Here is an 18205-nt window from a genome sequence, read left to right on the forward strand (position 1 = left end):
TGGTAGTATAGTCTATAGCCGTTCAAAAAAGCCATTCAGGTAAAAGCAGGACGTCATGGAAGAAAGAAAAAAATGTGACCATGAAATTATAATTTATGTTTGGAGGCATTATCGTGAATAAAAAATGTTTTCATTGTCCCTCCGAATCGGGTAGAGATATGTATAATAAAATCAGAAGAGAAAATGATAAGTGTTTATTATTCTCTGTCCCAATCATCCATCAATGTCAAAAAAATTTTTTTTCTTATAGTCTGGACTCGAACGAAGGAACGAAAGGTTGTATAACTCTCCCGAAAACTGCCGACGCCGTCGAGTGGTAGATTATCGTACCGCGTTCACCGTTCGTTCGTAGCTATCTAGAAACAACTCCCTAGATGGTGCTCAAGCATTTGTCTCTGCTCAAGAATAATCTTTCGAATTAGTTTCAATTTGAGTTTCGTCCATATATGTACGCGGTCGGACAAATTGGTGTCACGCGGGAGAAAAGAATTTCAAAAAAAAAATGGGGTTCCAATTTGTGTTTGAGAATATTCAACGATTTCTCATGGCAACAGAGCGCGGGCGGGAGGAAACAATCAACGGATAAAAGGGAGCAAAGGTCACGAAATTCGTGTCACGAACACAGTTGACAGTCAAAACTGAAAAGCTTGTATTACAATCATCGGGAGAAGAAAAAGACAGCAACTCCAACGGACATGTTACACGCAACAACAACAACAAAAGAGATAAACAGCAGAAAATGAAAAGTTTGGTTGTACAATCGCATATATTTACATGTGTCACGTTATTGCTAAGCTAACGAGAGAAAACGAAAATGATTTGATGTCATGATTATATATTTATACACATTTAATTTTGCTTTTTTTTTAGCTATCCATGTACTGTCTATCGCCAGACTAAATGACACAACATCGAAGATGCCAATGGCAATACAAAATGTCCAAATATCAACCGCCATTTTCTCTTTTTCCAAACAAATCCAGTCCATCATGTAGAAGCGGACTGGTATTGTAGGTGGGTCATTGAGTACAAACGTCAATACAAAAATGCTGCAAAAGACATTAATAAATCTGACTTATTGTGCCAACAAAAAATAAAAAAAAAACAGATTTAATAAAAAAAAAATTATTTAGGTCGTCAGATTGAATTTCGTTTTATATTTTTGACAGAATTTAGCCTCGTCTCGGCGGATGCGCAGCACTCGCTCCGCATTGGCTTGATTGTAGACGCGCACGTAGCTGTCGGAATCGAGCAGCAAGCGGATCTCGTTACGTCGGAACTTCCTGTCCGTCTTGCCCATGATGATGTAGTCGGTGCCCGTCCTTAAATAAGGAGACGGACAAGGGCAATCGGCTGCCGGTTCGGCCCAAATGAATTCCCGGCTCAAAATCGGGATCATGTTCTTGTAGGATTGCACCACCTGGATCTCGTAGCGGGTCTCACCGTTTATCACTTCGTATCCAAGCACTTTGCATCGCAAAACTGAATTGAATAAATTCAACACATAAGATCATATCAATCCAACCAAATTAAAATCCAATGTTCATTATTACCGAATTCGCTGAGGCAGAAATGTTTCTTGCCGTTCACCGTTTTCCAGCAAGAACCGTCAACCGAACACGATCCCGGCGGATGTCCGTTGACAACTCCGCTCCTAACGGCCGATGTTTTCGGACGCTTTTTGTGAATCAAGCCGAGATGATGGCGGACATTCTTCAATATCGCCAACAACTGCATTCGCTTTTTTCTTCGAGCTCCTCGGCCGACTTTTCTTCGTTGGTTTACTGGTGGTGGTCGTCGTCCTGGGCGTCGTCGTCGTCGTCGTCGTGATGGAATTGAAGAAAGGGATCATGAAACCGCCGTAAGTGATCCGCGGCGGACTTCTCACTAAACTGGCGGCCGTCGGCTGGGGCTCGTACTCTTCCCATTCGTTCACATTCGTCTCGGCCGTGCTGTTGTGATGCTGAAATATCACGGCCGATGGCGTCGTCGTCGTTGGCTTAGACGTCGTCATCCTGGACGTGACAACCCGCCGACTTGTCGTCAACGGCATTGCGGTGGTCGGAGCGACGGTCGGACGAGCGGAGACGACCCGCTGAGCGTCGGAAGCGAACGCGTCGACAGTCATCCGATAAGTCTGCGCTTGACGTGGCATCCAATATTCGTAATAAATGGCCGGATCTTTCTCACGAACAAGGACCTGTTGAATATACATATTTTTCCCCCAACTATTTAATTTTGCCTCGTATTGCATTATAATATACGATCATCTCTCCTCGTCTTATCATAATCGACTGCGTTCTAATGCGTGCCCTCCTGATGTAGTTTATATAGGTCCTTTAAACGTATTCGTGATCACGTCCCACCCAGATCGTTCACGACTTGTGATGAAGCCAATTGAGTGGAATGCCATCATCAAAAGACCTCCCCCTTCCAAAAAAAAATAAGGGAGAAGTATAATAACTACTCATCCGGCTGTTGATCGATGAATCACGCGCCCAGCTCGTTCAAAGAAAGCTGTTTTAAATCCCCCCTCCCTATGTGATCATTGATCGGCTTTGATATAGCACATCCACCATTAGTGGAAGCCTCTATTTATTTTGCGGCAGTAAAGAGAGCTACTGGTGTACACACACAGAAGAACGCAATTGGAGGTTATACGGGCGACGAGCAATGATCTGATCTAATGCTCACTGCGCCAGAAGAGTCACGCATCATTGATTTCAATCCAATATGTAGGTCCTGAAGACTGGACGGTTGGAAGTATAGATACTATTGAGGCTATTTACTTTAAGGACGCCTTTGTGTTGGAGAGGATTTCTTTTGAAAATAAAAAAGGAGAGAGAGAGAGATGTACGCACCATGACAATCAAATCTTGTTGTAGAGGTCCACGACTGTGCACGATTTCTGAATCTTTGGTGCGTTCGTAATGGAAAGCCACGCCTGACGTTTCGTAACGGCCCGGCCAGTCGACGATCCAATTGCCGTTGAGGAAATACCTTTCGCGTTCATCCATTAAAGCTGAATGACAAATTCAGATAATCAATCCACCGCAAAGCGACACAGAGAGAGAGAAGAGAAGTGAAATCTTATTTTATTTTAAAAATCTTTACCCAGATAATTACTGCTGTTGTCGGTCAACCGGATATGCGTAGCGCCTCGGGGTATGCGTACAACCGGACTATATCCATACGTTTCCGTCACTAGATGGAAAAAATGGCAAAAACAAATAGCCGCACAATTCAAATCTGCATAAACATGGCGTCCGAAGAAAACCCCCAAAATATGTGTCAACTATAATTAAAAAAAATAATAATATAATAAATAAATGTACCTCGTTGAGGGTTGCGTGTTCTAACGGTAAAGTCGGCACTCTGAGGGAAAGCGACAGCGGCTACCCGCTGGCACGTGCTGTTGTTCCCGCCGCAGACGTGGCACATGTCCCGCTTGGCCGCGGACCCCACCCGTCCGTCACAGCCTACCGCCTATGTAAAAAAAAAAAAAGAAAAATGTTGAACAACAAGGGGTGATACAAGTAGTTTAAAAGGGGAAAAAAAAATCAGAAAAAGAAAGAGATGCACAAAGATAATCATCAGTCAAGCCGGAGACAGTTTTATCGTCAGATGGTTCTATTTCTCTCTTCAACGTATATAGCATCCCACAGCTGTAAATAATGGTGCAACGTATACAGGAGGACTATACGTGATCATTATTTAATGGATATATATAAACGTATACAGCCATTATCCGACAGTGATTCATTTGAGTTTCATGGAAAGAATTGGGGTTTTTCTATTTATTTTTATTTTCAATTTTAAAACTTACCAGACAGCGACCGTTGATGCAGAACTCTTTGTAAGGATTTTCCGGATCGATGGTGCAACGAGTGCCGTCCAGCACTTTACCGAACGAATAGACCAGCCCGTTGGGTCTGTTACCTGCCCTGCAACTCAATTCGCACTGGTTGGCACCTGCGTTCAAACGATGCATATGGAACTAAATCGAACCCATGCACGTCTGTCTATAATAGATCGTCATTCATTTCAACTTGTGTATCTATACCCATTTGATATGGCGTCCAAGTGGCGACGTAATGGCCCCGGATGGTGCGGTTATTGTAGAGAGAACATTGAAAGAGCCGGAAATCTTCGGGATGTCCGGCCGCTGCCGTCGAGCACGACTGCGGATTACACGAAGAATATTCCGAAGATTCTCCAGTGCATTGTTGATAACTGGATCGGATTCCCGAGCCCTGCGACACCCTTTTAGTTGCATGGCGAATCGAATTGAATTTCATTAGAAACGAACGAGAGAATGTCGATGTGCCCTTGAAATGTAAATATACCTGGCGTATTCGATGCGACAGGTGCGGTGCCTAGCGGTGATTCCGCCTCCGCAAGTGCGGCTGCACGGCGACCAGGAAGACCAGGGGCTCCAGACGTGCACTAAGCGACGGCGAGTGGCCGCCACGGCGGCCGCGTAGTCGTTGGAATGCAGCAGAGTCACGTGACCACCCGAGGATCGGTAAATACTTTTAAAGGCAGCCCTGCCAGCGCCACCGCTATGACTACCGCTGCCGGCGCTAGCCGAAGAAGATGACGATGAACTAGCGCGGCCAACGGCAGCCGCTGCCGGATCGTGATGCTGCTGTTGCGAACGGCGCTGCATCAGCGGAGCGGACGCTTCCGTGGCGGCCATGTAACGCGCATACGCCGCCGCATCGTCCGTATCGTCTTCCAGGGCGTCGTGACCCTTAAGAATAAAGAAAAAAAAAAAAATAAATAAATAACAATTAATATAACTGTATAAGCGATTGAATAATGATATGCAAATTGTAAATACAAATAAACTCCCTATGAGGGTTCATATATATATTTTATATTTTTTTAACATAATAAACACGTATAGAGGTTCGAGCTAATGTTAAAACAGGTTTGTTTTGTGTTTTTTTGAGAAAGAAAAATGATATTGTTACGAACAAAGGGCGGGAGGAAGGGATTTAAATGCATATGCGGGCAGTTGGCAGCGGGACGAGAGAAACAAAATGAATATGATCATGATATTGAAATAGCGTATAGTAGCTGTGGACGAAGCGAAGACGCCTACAGTCACGAGCTCAATGGCTCTTCATTTTTCACGATAGCAAAATAGATTGGAGCACGCGTGAGTGAGCAGAAGGAACGCGTGAAGGGGTTTATCTGGCCATGCGATCCGACACGATCAAAGAACGGAACAAGGAAAAATTAAAAACAAAAAAAAACAGGTTCAATGAGCTGTTAACTATAATCCGCTTATCTGCACACGTGACACGCTCACGCACAAGTGCGGACAGTAACACACACACAAACTAACAATGAAATCGATACGAAAACACGATAACATTGGCCTTGTGTGTCCGCATGAGTAGCCGATAATTATCAATATTGCGTATCATTCAATAATCTTCCGTATTGTAATATACACAGGCGAAAATTCACGAATAATAAAAGGGCGTGTGCTGTGCAACAGCAATGGCGGCCATTTCTTTGTTATGTTGACGGCCACACGAAACCCACAAATGGCCGTTCGTTTGTCTTCGCATCAGTTTTCTTGGTCACAATACAAATTCCCGACGACCAGACGACTTGCAACAAAAGGAGATGCAATATATTAAATTTCCGATTCCTTATTTTCTTTTGTTTGTCAAAGAAAATGTTAATTTTATTTCGTTTTTTGGTTTTGTTTTGTTTTGTTTTTAAACTGGGCAACGTCTCGATTTCTATTCCCGTCTAACGGGCCGCGTATAGGTTTTCGTCGCCGAGTTAAAGATATATTTTTTTGTTGTTTTCTATTTCATATTTAGGTTGGCCATTCGCCGAGTTTCTGACGGGCGGGGCCCATCAGCAAAATGTTTAATAAAGACGGAGTAGATTGCGTGCAACCACCCAAGGAGTTCGTATCTATTATGCATATTTTTTTTAAATATATAGCAGCAGTATATACGTAACATATAATCCATGTGTGTTAGCCATCTGGCAAAAGGTATATAAACGTCATGATTGATTCCGCCCTCTTTTGTTTCATTGAATTCACGAGAGCAAGTAGAAATAACAAAATTATATATTCATTTCTCCAGCTGTTGAAACCATTTTCGGCCCAGATGTTTTGCATTTTTAAAAATCCGCTCCGACTGAATATTATATGATTATATAATAATATTTATACATACCTTAGTTGAGCTGCTGCCTGTTGCCATCGTTGGCACCGATAGTAGCCACGTAACGGCTAACCCCATCAACACCAACGTCGAGACGGCGCTGCTCATCATGGCGTTTGTTTTTCTTGGATGCAAAACTGACGAACCACGTCGGTCAAGATGTGCTGTTTGCTCTTCTGGCTTATTTATGCTGATCCTTCAGAAATTACCTAGAGGCTATAGCGAAAAAAAAGAAGAGGAGAAATGTTTAAAACATTATATAGACCGGTGCTATTATATAGCAGCAGATGTTTGTTTCTTTAAACGAAGGATTTTTTGAGGTCAGCGCGGGAAATATAAAAATTGTTGATTTTAAATGCATTTGGTCTTCTATATATAAGCGATTCGAATGTCATCGTTTTTTTCCCCGATTAATTGATTGGTATAAAAATAATTTGAAAACATGGGCGACAGGACGGCGTCAGCTGTTTGCTGACTATATAGAGGCTATACTGCTATCGACCTTTTCGTGATATAAGAACGCCTTGCTTTTTTGTTTTTAATCTTTTCATACGATACTTGTATTCTTCATTTCTCTATATTTTATAGCTTTTTTTTTTTTATTTTCTTGAAAAACGAAATTTGATAGTCTACGGGTTTCGTTTCTTCTTTTAGATTTGCCCGTGGAACGCGTTTGGAAAAATGAAAAACAATTCAGTCGTGAATCATTTGGGCTAAGCAAAAATCATTTTCGAGACGTCAACGCTTTTTTTTTCTCTTGAATGTTTGAGAAAAAGAAGATGGAAAAAAACTTAACCAATAGTCCTTACGTAAGAACACGTCGTTACACGCCATTTGGCTTCTCCGTTTTTTTATAAAAAAGGACGCCCATCAAAAGAAATGCAATAAAACGGAAAAAAAAAAAGAATAAAATAAAATCCAATAAAAAACATAATAGACGGAACAGCAGAAAAGAAAATGGCTGTCTATATAACACAGAAAAATGTTATATACGTAACATATATAGAGTCTATATATTCTTTTGTGAGATCTATTTCGGTGGGGGGGGATAGAACGAAAGGTGGAGAAGGGGGGGTTGGAGAGAAAAAGAAAAGAAAGGGAAAAAAAAAAAAAAAAGTTCTGACATGATTGAGAGTTAGATTTGATGACACATCCCAAACAGGCAATCAACTCTACTTCTTTCAGGAATTTCATCCCGACAGCTTCTTCCATCTTCTTTCTTATACTATATTCTTTTATATATATATATATTTTTATACACACCATATTCTCTCTCTCTCTCTCTCACACTCTGTTTGATGGCTTTATCTTTTTCTTCTTCTTTCAAAAATACTCCGTGTGAACGCCAAAGGAAATCTATACACGAAAGAGAGAGAGAGTGTATTTTTGGGAATCCGTGCGTTTCGGAAATGGACTCTTGGCTTTATTTCTTTTATTTTATTTTTCACATTGAAAAGATAGGCCTGCGAGTGGTGGTGCCTCGTAAAAAAGAATGCATAGAAAGACAACGATGCGGCACACTGTCCAAATAGGAAGAAGGTTGACAACTAAATTTTTCGTTTTATCGCAGACGCGAGCGACTCCCCCAAAAAAAAAAATATATAAAAAATAAAATAAAATGGATATTTATGTAATGTAGTAGGCGTCCAGTGGTATAATATAGAAAAAGCAATAATGATTTAGGTATTTATGTTTCAGTGTGTCAATTCTCCTCCCCCTGCAGTGCTATAAATAAAATATCGGCCCACACCCCCCACCAACCCCGAATAAATTCGAAATTTGAATAACGATGATGATGTAGCCCACGTGCATTTTTGTGTGTGTGTGTATGTGTATAGCTAAAGAAAAATTTACATGAATTTAATCGTTGAAGCGTTTCGGTCCCAAAAAAACACTCAATCTGATAAATAAAAAAAGTTGAAGTTTTTCTACAACTGTGTCCTCAATTTCTTAAAACTGAACCCATCGCTATTAGATGTGGGAGAGAAGAATAAAAAAAAAAAAGCTTTCGATTGTCTAGACTGACGCTTGGCATATATAAAACATTTCGTTCAACGGGTATTATATAAGAAAATAATGAACGGACTATATAGAAAAGTCGGGATACCCGCTCCGGACCTCACCGCCCATCTAATAAAGTTGATAATGAAAGACCGCAGTAATGATGGTCATAATCGTCTTATTACTCGTCACACACACACACACACACACATGGCAGAACGAGCATGTGGAGGATATATAACTGGTAGAGCGAGAAACTTTGAGGGGGGGAGGGGGATTGTGTCTTACATGTTATCCTTTCGATATATTTTAAAAATATAAAAGAATTTTTTTTTTTTTTTTAACTAAGAATTCTTTTATTTTTTGAAACTCATGAATAAAATTGAAAAGGAAATATTATTCATGCGTTCTATTCCGAACGGCGTGTCTATAGATGATTATCACGAGAATAAAAGAGCATCCCCCAATTCCGATGATTGAGTCGTACTAAAAAGAAAAAGGTTTAAATTCAAAAATAATTGAACAAGTGCCGGGACGTATATACGTATAGACATCAATACTTACTGCAGTCCCGCGTGATTGAATATTCAAAATTAAATCAATATTATTATTTTTTTAAATAACGACCTTGATGGTTTCCAAAACGTTAACGTTAAAGACACACAGACACACACACACCAAAAGGTGGTGCTTTTACTTGTTATCGCAGGGCCTTTCTTATATATTTTGTGTGTGTGCTGTGTGGGGTGGCTTTTTGAGTGCTGTGTTTGGCTCGAAACTGTTGAACAAACACTATAGCGCATACATATACGGTTGGGCTGTGGAGTATTTACCACGACATCGATGAATAGAAGTCTCGACTTATGCAAGATGCCACACCAACAGTACACAATAAAGAAGACAGGGGCCGTGTGCTGGAGTGAAAACAGCCCTCAACCATCAGGAAAAAAAAAACTGTTTCAAAAGTATAGAGGCTCTTTATATACGTATATATATATATAATAGATACATAAAGAAGCCAAACTGTAGCTATATACAACAGCCAGCAGGATAACGTATATATTGTTTTGAGTTTGCTCCTGTTCTATTGTGTGTATACGTCTCTCTCTTTTAAAGGAGCACGTAACAGCAGGGGGTTGGGGGGTTGAGACGAGAAACAAATGCTGTCTTAAAATGCGTGCAGCCTTTTTGATATACACTAAACATGTGCAGCGTGACGTTGTCTATTCTCATATTTATTTCATCAAAAAATAAAACAATCAACAACAAAAAAAGGGGAAAAATCAAGTGAAACAATAGCTGATTATTTTATATAATATATGGCCTTTTCTATATGTATATAAATATATAACACGAATCCTATCCATCTTTGCCTGTATACGAATGCATGCAGTTATATGTAGTATGTATCAATGGCATTTGTGTATTTATTTTCGTAATCGTTTGGTGCGCTAGATGTGCACACACAACGATCATTCACAACGAAAGAGAGCCAAACAAAAAGGTGGGGCGTCACGCAATAGCACCTGGCATTCTTTTCTGAGCGCCAATTGCTTTATAGAAATGGTCTCGTAAATAGGTCTATATAACTTTAAGTCTGCCATTCACGCAGCTGTTATTTGTCGATAGTTTAAAAAGCCATCGAAAAATCGCTTATATCAAAAGGAAATCATATTTAAAAATATACAATCGTTTTTCGTTGTGGGTGCGTTCAAATGTCATCATCAAGTTGACCGCACAAGACGAAAAAAAAAAAAAGGGCTGTGTGCGTATCGCGTGACATCATCGTCGTGCTGTGTGTGTGTACAAGACCTCGTTTATACACACAAGCGCGCAGTGCAATAAAATAGAAAACAAAATTGCGTCTGAACGCGGGAGTTATTGGACCCGCTGCCATCTTGTGCAACATTCTCCCGGACTTGTTTTTTTTTTGGTTTTTTTTAAATATTAAGAATATTGTGCATTTGAATATAACAACATTTAATCATTTTTTGTGTTTTCTTTATGAAAAACGTAGCAGCCAGAAAGAAAAAACGAGTTGGTAGCGTGACTAAAGTTAACGAACTTTCCCGCCCTTTCGAAACGATTAAAATGTTTTTGTTTTTTTTTTTTCTTTTCTTTCTTCGATATGCACGACTTCTATTTCTCAACTGATTGGCAATCAAACGATCGCGTTATCTGCGCACAGGCAGCACCTGATTAATTTATTCAAAACCACCACACAGCCGTTTCTCCAATTTATAAAAATCCCGTTTGATTTTTTTATGACTTTTAAAAGAAAAAAAAAAAAAAAAGCCAAATGTTGTGAGGCAAATAAACTGCTGGCTAGACGTAATAATAATAATAATAATATAAAAAAAAAAAAAAAAGAAGAAAACCTGATTGGGTCTCACGTCGTTTCTTTCTCTTCGACCCAACGTTGCGATCGGATTTCATTCGATCATCATCACAGATTTTTATAACTGAGCATAAAAGCTGCTCGGCTATATAATACATACAAGAGTCTATAGATTAACACCAAGTCCATACACAATCATTATATATAAAGCATATATAGGTGACGCTGCATATATAGAAGAGCTTACAAGTGATTAACCCCCCATCCCCCGTACATATACGTAGACTACATGTGTGTGTGTATAGAAATACTCGCAATCGAGGTCCAATCATCTCTTTATATAAAAATTCTCCATGTTTGGTCTTCTGTGGAACTCTCCAAAAAATCAATGCGACTCCTCCTTTTGCTTGTGCATACATAAACGAAAGAGAAAAGAAAAGACCGCGGCTGATGTCCATATAGTGAAAAGAGTTATGTGTTTGACGTATAAGGTGGATATATACGTTTGTATATACAGGATCTACATCGGTAGTATAATCACGTCTGAAATGTTTCAAACTGCATTTCTTTTCGTTTCTTTTGGTGCTGGCCCTTTTATTTGATTTTTTTCTTTTAAAAGGGAATATGCACAACTGACAGATGTTGGCCCAGTGACAATCCTTCTTCTTATACACTTACGATATAGCTGCTGTTCCTATATACCTCTATTTAAAAAAAAAAAAGAGAAAGAAAAAGTATTGCAGAGAAGAAGAGGAGGGGGAGACGCACGGGTGTTGTTGATAAATCACCAACCGGATTGCCTTGTTTGGTATTGTTGTATATAGCCAGCGGGAATTCTTATACACACACAGCATCATATACATTGCTAGCCTATACGGACATAATAGATGTATACACAAAATTCTAAAATATGTGTGTGTGTAACAGTATAGGTTTATATCTATTATATTTATATACCGAAAATGTTGAAATCAAATAGAAAAATGACGTTGCTTTATTTTTTCTATATCCGTTTCTTTTCTTTCCTTTTTTTCTGTTTCGACATTGTTGCCTAAGAAAACTCACTACTCACGAGGGCTCCTTGATTACGTGATATTCTCGGAAACAAAGGATAATAAAAAAGGGCTGATTCATTTTCGTGTTACTTGCACAATCCCCCACGATGTGGCACTATACAATAAGTTGGTCTGGTGGTGTTAAAAAAAACAAAAAGAAAATGTCCACATCATTGAACGAAACGACTGTTTCCTTATATATTTACCGTCTTGATTGGCAGCTATGTAGCAAATATACACACACAACAAGAAAAGAAAAGAAAGAAACATTTCCAATGACATGGTCTTCGAATGATATACGACTGAGAACGGCGTTGATGTCGCTAATGTCAAGAGAAACAAGTCAAAAAAAAGAAAGAAAGGAGTTGTTTATGAATGCCAAAGTAACTATATAAGCTAAAGCAAAGTAGGTTTTTTTTTTTGTTAGATTTAACACACACGTCGTAAAGGACCGCCATTTTCCCAACAAGCAATAAAAATACGAGTTTTTTTTTTCTTTTCTTTTTCTTTATTGTTTATTAGAGCAGGATTTTGTTCTTTATACCCTCAACAAAGAAAAAAAGAAAAAGTTAATAAGGAAAATACTAAAACAAGCTTTTCCATTAAAAAAAAAAAAAGGGCCTTTGTTATTCAGAACGGCGAGTCGTCAACCCTATTTAGTCATCAGCGCGTTCGTTTTTACTCTTTGTCTGCGATTATATATTCCACAAAAAAAAAAAAATAAGAAAGACAGATTACAAAAGAACACAAAGGACTGCTATATTGTATATAAGAAAATTTAGGTCGTCCGAAGGGCATCAGCTCTTTTGCCGAAAGACCCTTTTTGCTATATCTTTACTAACGGAGGAGTCTCTCCCCCCCTCTGGCATCCGACCGCTAACAAAATGCATATTTTTTTTTTTTCGCGTGCAAAGAGAAATATAGAATAATAAAAAATAAAAAAAAAGGTTGTTTTCTTTTCCTTGTATTCAGCAAAGCCCAACGGCAACAGGAAAAAATGCCAGGTTATAGTATATAGTTTGTTGTGCGAGTTCTTCGTTTGGCAGTCGCTCACGGCCAAAGAGTTTATTCTTATATAACAAACGGCTGTCTATATACATACATGAACAGCACAAAGCGAATCGATACAAAAATATAGAATAAGAATCAAAGATTTGAAGAAGGAAGGCCGTTCTTTCAGGTGAAACGACTGCTGTTGCGATGCGTTAGCGCGTGGGGGCGGGCATGGCCATCCCAACAAAAAAACGAGACAAATGGCTGTAACACTTTACGAGGCGGATGGAGAAAGGAAATAAGAATTTAAAAAAAAAGAGCGTTGCGAAAAATATTCGATATATATACACGGCAATGATGGATGTCCGTCTCAACAGTACGGAGAACGAGGCTCTTCGGTGTGCGCGCGGTCAGCAAACCGATCCATCATTCCATTCGTATATAAAAACCCGCCCACTCGGCAGCAGTTTGTGTGTTCACTTTGCTGTGAGTAGTACACACACTCGACCTTTTTTCTTTTTTTTTTAAAGAAGAACCCGTAGGAGAGGAAGAGGGAGAGGTAAATATATACAAAATAGCGAAAATAGATGTTGCAGCACATGTATATCGAGATTGCGCACATTTCTTATATACGTACGTATCCGCTATTCCAACGCTAGATATACAGACATGTCTTGTTTTCTGAGAATCTTTCTATTTTTATTTGATCGAATCGAAATATCGCAGCTGTGATGCTACAGCCCAGAAGAAAAGCCTTGCGGCAATTGAAATTCCTCTTTCGAACAAAATCAAGAAATCAATTCTTGTTCGTCCTCGTTTTGCATCGATCAAAGAGTTTCAATTTTTATTCTGGATGTTTGATTCCAATCGACAATTGCATTTTCGTTTTCAATCGTGAGAAAAACATGGTGGACTGAACGACAAGAAGAAAAAAAAGAAGAAGAAATCAATTGTTTTTCTTTGATTTTGATTTTCAAAAGAACCGGTCTCAACCAGAGTGTGCGCGCGCATGTTCCTCTCTCTCTCTCCTTGTAATTCCCGATGAGCTATCGGTGTTTTGCATCTTCTCAGACTCAACCAATAAGAAAAAGGGGGGACATTTAATATAGCCAGGGTTAAACTGAATAATCAGTAAGAAGGAGGGGGGTTTGTTCTAACCGAGAAAGTTATACCTCCGTGTTTTCACGTCAGACCGGTTTATGTCGAACACAACACGGCAACATACATAGTGTTGAGAAATATTAAATTAAAAAAGAAGGACCCCATCCGGTATAGGTATATAAATTGTTATCGAGATTTAGAAATCCATAGAGTGGCATATGAAAAGCACAAGGCCATGGCGTTGTGCGTCCTTTTCCCTTCTATATATTGACATTCTTACACGGATGATAAGACATTTTCTTTTATTCTTTTCTTAATTCTTTCATTTTTTATTTTAGAGGCTTTTCAAAATCTGTTTTTTTTTTTTTTTCATTTAGGCTTTTGTTAAGTTATTATCTGGTGACGGATTCTGACAAGTTACTGACCCATCTTCTCCTGTATTTGTATGTAAGAAACAACAAAGACTCATTGACATGCACAGAAATATTAAAACCATTTTTTTGATTTTTAATTTTGAGTCCCGTTTTTTTTTTTTTTTTATGTGTATACAGATTGTTTAAAATCACGACGTTATGTGTAATAATAAGGTGACATGTCTCTGCGTTGTGCCTGTTAGAGACCTATACGCATTTCGTCCCTATCTCCGGAATGCTTTTCGATTGGTTAAAAAAAGAATAAAAAGAAAAAAGAAGAAAAAGAGCTGGACGAGACACATGAATTGTCCATTTTTCATTCGGATGAATAGCTCGATACGCTTCGTGTCCCGCAGAATATGTATAAGCGTGTAATCAAAACATTGTTTTCTTTTTTCCCTTTCCCCCTCATGGTTATATATAACAAAGACGTTTTGTCCTCAATCAAAGACGACGTGTAAGTTTATACAAAACGCTGTAGACCGCGTCAAACAAATCCACGGACACCTGCTGGCCATTAAACCGTGAAAATAAAGTCAAGAAAAAAAAAAGTTGGGGGGACGAAAAATGTCTCAAGGTGACTTTCACGGAGCATTTGCTTGTCCCACCCAAAAGTCAAGAAACTCGTCCCTCTCAACTTTGTGCTGGTGTGTATAGACTATATATGCAAAACATAAATCATCCCCTATGGGATCATTACTGTGTGCAGCTACTGAGCTACACCGACGAGCAACAGCCGTTTTCTTTCTTTCTTTCTTTCCCCCTATATGTGTCTATGCACCATTAATGAGGTCGTGGTGTGTCTCTCATCATATATACGTATATATACGTGCCGTGTATAGTAGACAAACACTGCTGGCTATTTAAAAAAAAGAAAAGAAAAATGTTTTCATTTACCGTCAACGAATTTCTTCCGGATTAGTTGTCCCTTGACGACGGAGCGTGATCGACGGAGGCACTGAGACGAGCAATAACCGCCGGCCGAACAATAATAATGAATACAATCCCGTCGTTCATGGCGACCGCACCGGAATGGAGCTTACAAATATTAATCCGCACCGAAGTTGAAAGAAACTTTTGAATTAAAAATATTTCAAAAAAAAAAAAAAAATAAATAGATAATAAGAAATGAGAAGCTCCTTCGCTTTAAATCTGCTGCTTTCTTTTAGATATGCAGAGATATGGCGGTATATAGAGAAGTTTTTTCCCTTTTCTCGAATGCAGTGTACGTCTATACGCACAGACCACTTTGAATAATACACTGTAAAACACAGAACACGGACACAAGAAAAGAAGACAAAACAAAATATGCACAGGACACCAGCACTCTTTTTTTTTTTCTTATCTCCTTCTTGTCTTGAGTTGAAAACTGTTTTTTTTTTCTTTCCGAAGAAAAAAAAAGAGAGAGAGACACAGACGAGTATCGTCGGTATGTGTTTGTGTTGTCAATTTTTCTTTCTTTTTTAAGAAAGAAAATAAAAAAAAAAAGAAAAAGAAAAATAAAACACGAAAGTCGCGAGCGGGTTCGGATATATCGTCACGTGCTATGGTCCGTTTGGTTCCCGCCGAGCGACTGAAGCCGACCGTCCAAAAGGTCCGGCATGTCTTTGGGGGTCGAAAAGGAAGGAGGAAAAAGAAAGAAAGAAGACGGAAAGAAAAATAAAAAGGATATAATCAACTGTGTGTGTGTGTGTGTGTGTGTGTGTGTGTGTGTGTAGACAGGGTAGTAGTGTGGGCTGATGGGTTGAGTAGGTGGTGAACAAGAGGTTCTTGGGTTCCTCCTCCCGACCTCGGAAAAATGAGAAACCGCAGGAGTTCGTTCAAGACATCTAGCGGTCACGATTGAAAACAGTTCCAAAACTAAACAATTCAAATAAAAGACAATTTCATTTCGTTGTGCACAGTTGACATGAGGGTAACGAGGGAACAAAGTTGGCCCGACGATGGTACACTCGGAAATTGGGATTGCAGTGGCGCAATATCATCGCGGACGGAATCCATCCGCATAATTGAAATGCAGACAAGTCAAACTTTGATATATAGCTGCGTGGTGTAAGTCTACACAGTTCTGTTCACGGTGAGGAGTTTGATGGGTATTATGCAGCCACTCCTCCGTCCCGCCGTCCCGTTAGTTTCGTTCTCATTAGTGTTATTTGCTTGTCGGAAAGATAAAAGGTAAAGTGGGAGGAGGGAAATGTTCTCTTGCTCCATAGTCTTCTCTCTTCTATTCGTAAATGGAATTGTTTCGTCGTTCCTCGATTCTTATCGATCTTTCTCCTTTGTATAGAACCCAACAGGCTCCACCCTACATCCTTTTCGGACTTTTTACATCGGTATATGGAGACATCATGTGTATTTGTTAACTGGACAGGGACCTGATTGTTCATATCTCGTTGCTATCGATCGCATTATCTTTACTATATATATCTGTACAGTGTATTTTCTAATATTTATTTTAGTCATTCTTTTATAAATGTTTCCTGGGAAAGACTCCGCCAATGCGTCATCTCCGCCGTTGATGGATGATCGCTATTATCAATATTGGGTCTACAGCCGATCCGCCAGCTGTTCCACGGGCTTTTCTTTATACACGTCGCTTTAATGAAAAATGACCTGCCACTTGAATCTGCGCTGTCGACCTTAAAATTGGATCGCATTCATTGTAGGTGCGTTCTTCTAAGCCGTTAGGACGTTAAGATTTAGCCCTTACCTAGTCAGCCTTTTATTGTGTAGAACGATCGACATTTTAATTTTCATCGGGTATATGGCGGATGGATGAATTTAAATGTTATTTGCATTAGAGTTGAGATTTGTCTGTCTGTGCGGATGTGAGCAGGATGTAAGGCAATGCCAACCGACTGGCACAGCTATATACAGTCTTTTGTTTTATAAATCTCAGCAGCCCCTCGTTCATCAATCACATCGGCACTTGTTTCCTCAATCTCGTAGCGTCGATCATGTTAGATAGCGTCTTTCCTGCCAACACTTCAGAAATAAGCGGATTTGCCTTTCAAAATAATACCCCCCTCCCCACAAAAAAAAAAAACAAAAAAACTTTCGTGTTCATGGCGATCTGCCATGCAATGAAATCTTATAAGCTTTTACATTTATAAGCAGATAACACGCGGAAGTTGCAATCCTTCATCCGTTTGAGGCTAATCGATAGATTTAAACCGACTTCTCTTAAAACTCGTAGAGAAAATAAAAAGAATAACAAGAAACAAATGATTTTTGATTTTTATTGAGTTTTTTCACTGACAGAACAGTGTTACACAAGGCAAGAACAAAGTAGATTTTTTTCATTAATTCCACATATCTGCGGAATTAAAACCAAGTTGCGTTTATTTTTAGCCGCTGTTTTTGTAAACTTGTTGGGCCCTCACGCATCTGTCGAAGATTTCCTGAAGGGATGGTGACTTTGAACGCTTTGGTCCCTGGTTTTTGAACGGCTTTTTCGGTGGCAGTTCATCGCCGGGCATGATCCCCTTCTTCTCCAACGCTTTCCTGATCCTTTCCTTCTTCGATCCGTAACCTTTCGGATATTTCCGCCCTTCACCTTCGACGGACAACGGCCCTTCCATCGGCTGATTTCCCACCGCTTCTATCGCCATTTCGAACGATTCCTTTTTGTTTTCCGCAACCGACCGAACAGCACTCTCTCCAATAGCTTGCGATTCCTCTTCCGTAACTACTGGAACACCAGACTCTTCGGATTCCGGTTGCTTGACAGCAACAGCCTCAGCTTCGTCGTTCTGGTTTCTTTGAGCTCAAGATCGGATCGACCATCGAGTGCCACACGCGGCTCATAAATCCAGGATCCGCTGATCCAACTGGCACGTCTGCCGCTTTCTCATCAGGGATCTCAACTCATTTCTTGAGGCGCTTTCTGGGGGCTCTCGGGAGTCATCTCCACCGGTTTGATGTCTACGTCTTCAACGAGTTTGTTGTCCGGCTTCGTTTGACCGCTAACAGACTCATCGTGCGCTTTCGGCTTTCCGGTGGGTTGGCGCATTTTGCTGGGTAAAACGGGTCGGAAAGGTCGGCTGTGACTTGCTGGGATAGATCGAGCCTTGAAAGACTTGCGTTGCACATGTCCCAGTGCCTTTC

The 18205-nt window shown here is 39.8% G+C and overlaps 1 protein-coding gene across 1 annotated transcript; it reads right to left on the reverse strand.

Annotated features, from left to right (window-relative positions):
- Positions 1–625: 625 nt before the first annotated feature.
- LOC116936058 (ADAMTS-like protein 5) lies at positions 626–15738 on the reverse strand. Its single transcript, XM_045168989.1, is given in 11 exon segments — positions 626–1482; positions 1554–1710; positions 1712–2200; positions 2862–3022; positions 3115–3204; positions 3336–3486; positions 3827–3972; positions 4064–4263; positions 4347–4753; positions 6210–6413; positions 14996–15738. Coding segments are annotated over 10 exon segments (2253 nt in total). The 5' UTR covers positions 6309–6413; positions 14996–15738; the 3' UTR covers positions 626–1129.
- Between the last annotated feature and the right edge of the window lie 2467 nt (positions 15739–18205).

The sequence above is a fragment of the Daphnia magna genome, linkage group LG1 (assembly GCF_020631705.1).
Source record: "Daphnia magna isolate NIES linkage group LG1, ASM2063170v1.1, whole genome shotgun sequence".
Classification (NCBI taxonomy): Eukaryota; Metazoa; Arthropoda; class Branchiopoda; order Diplostraca; family Daphniidae; genus Daphnia; species Daphnia magna.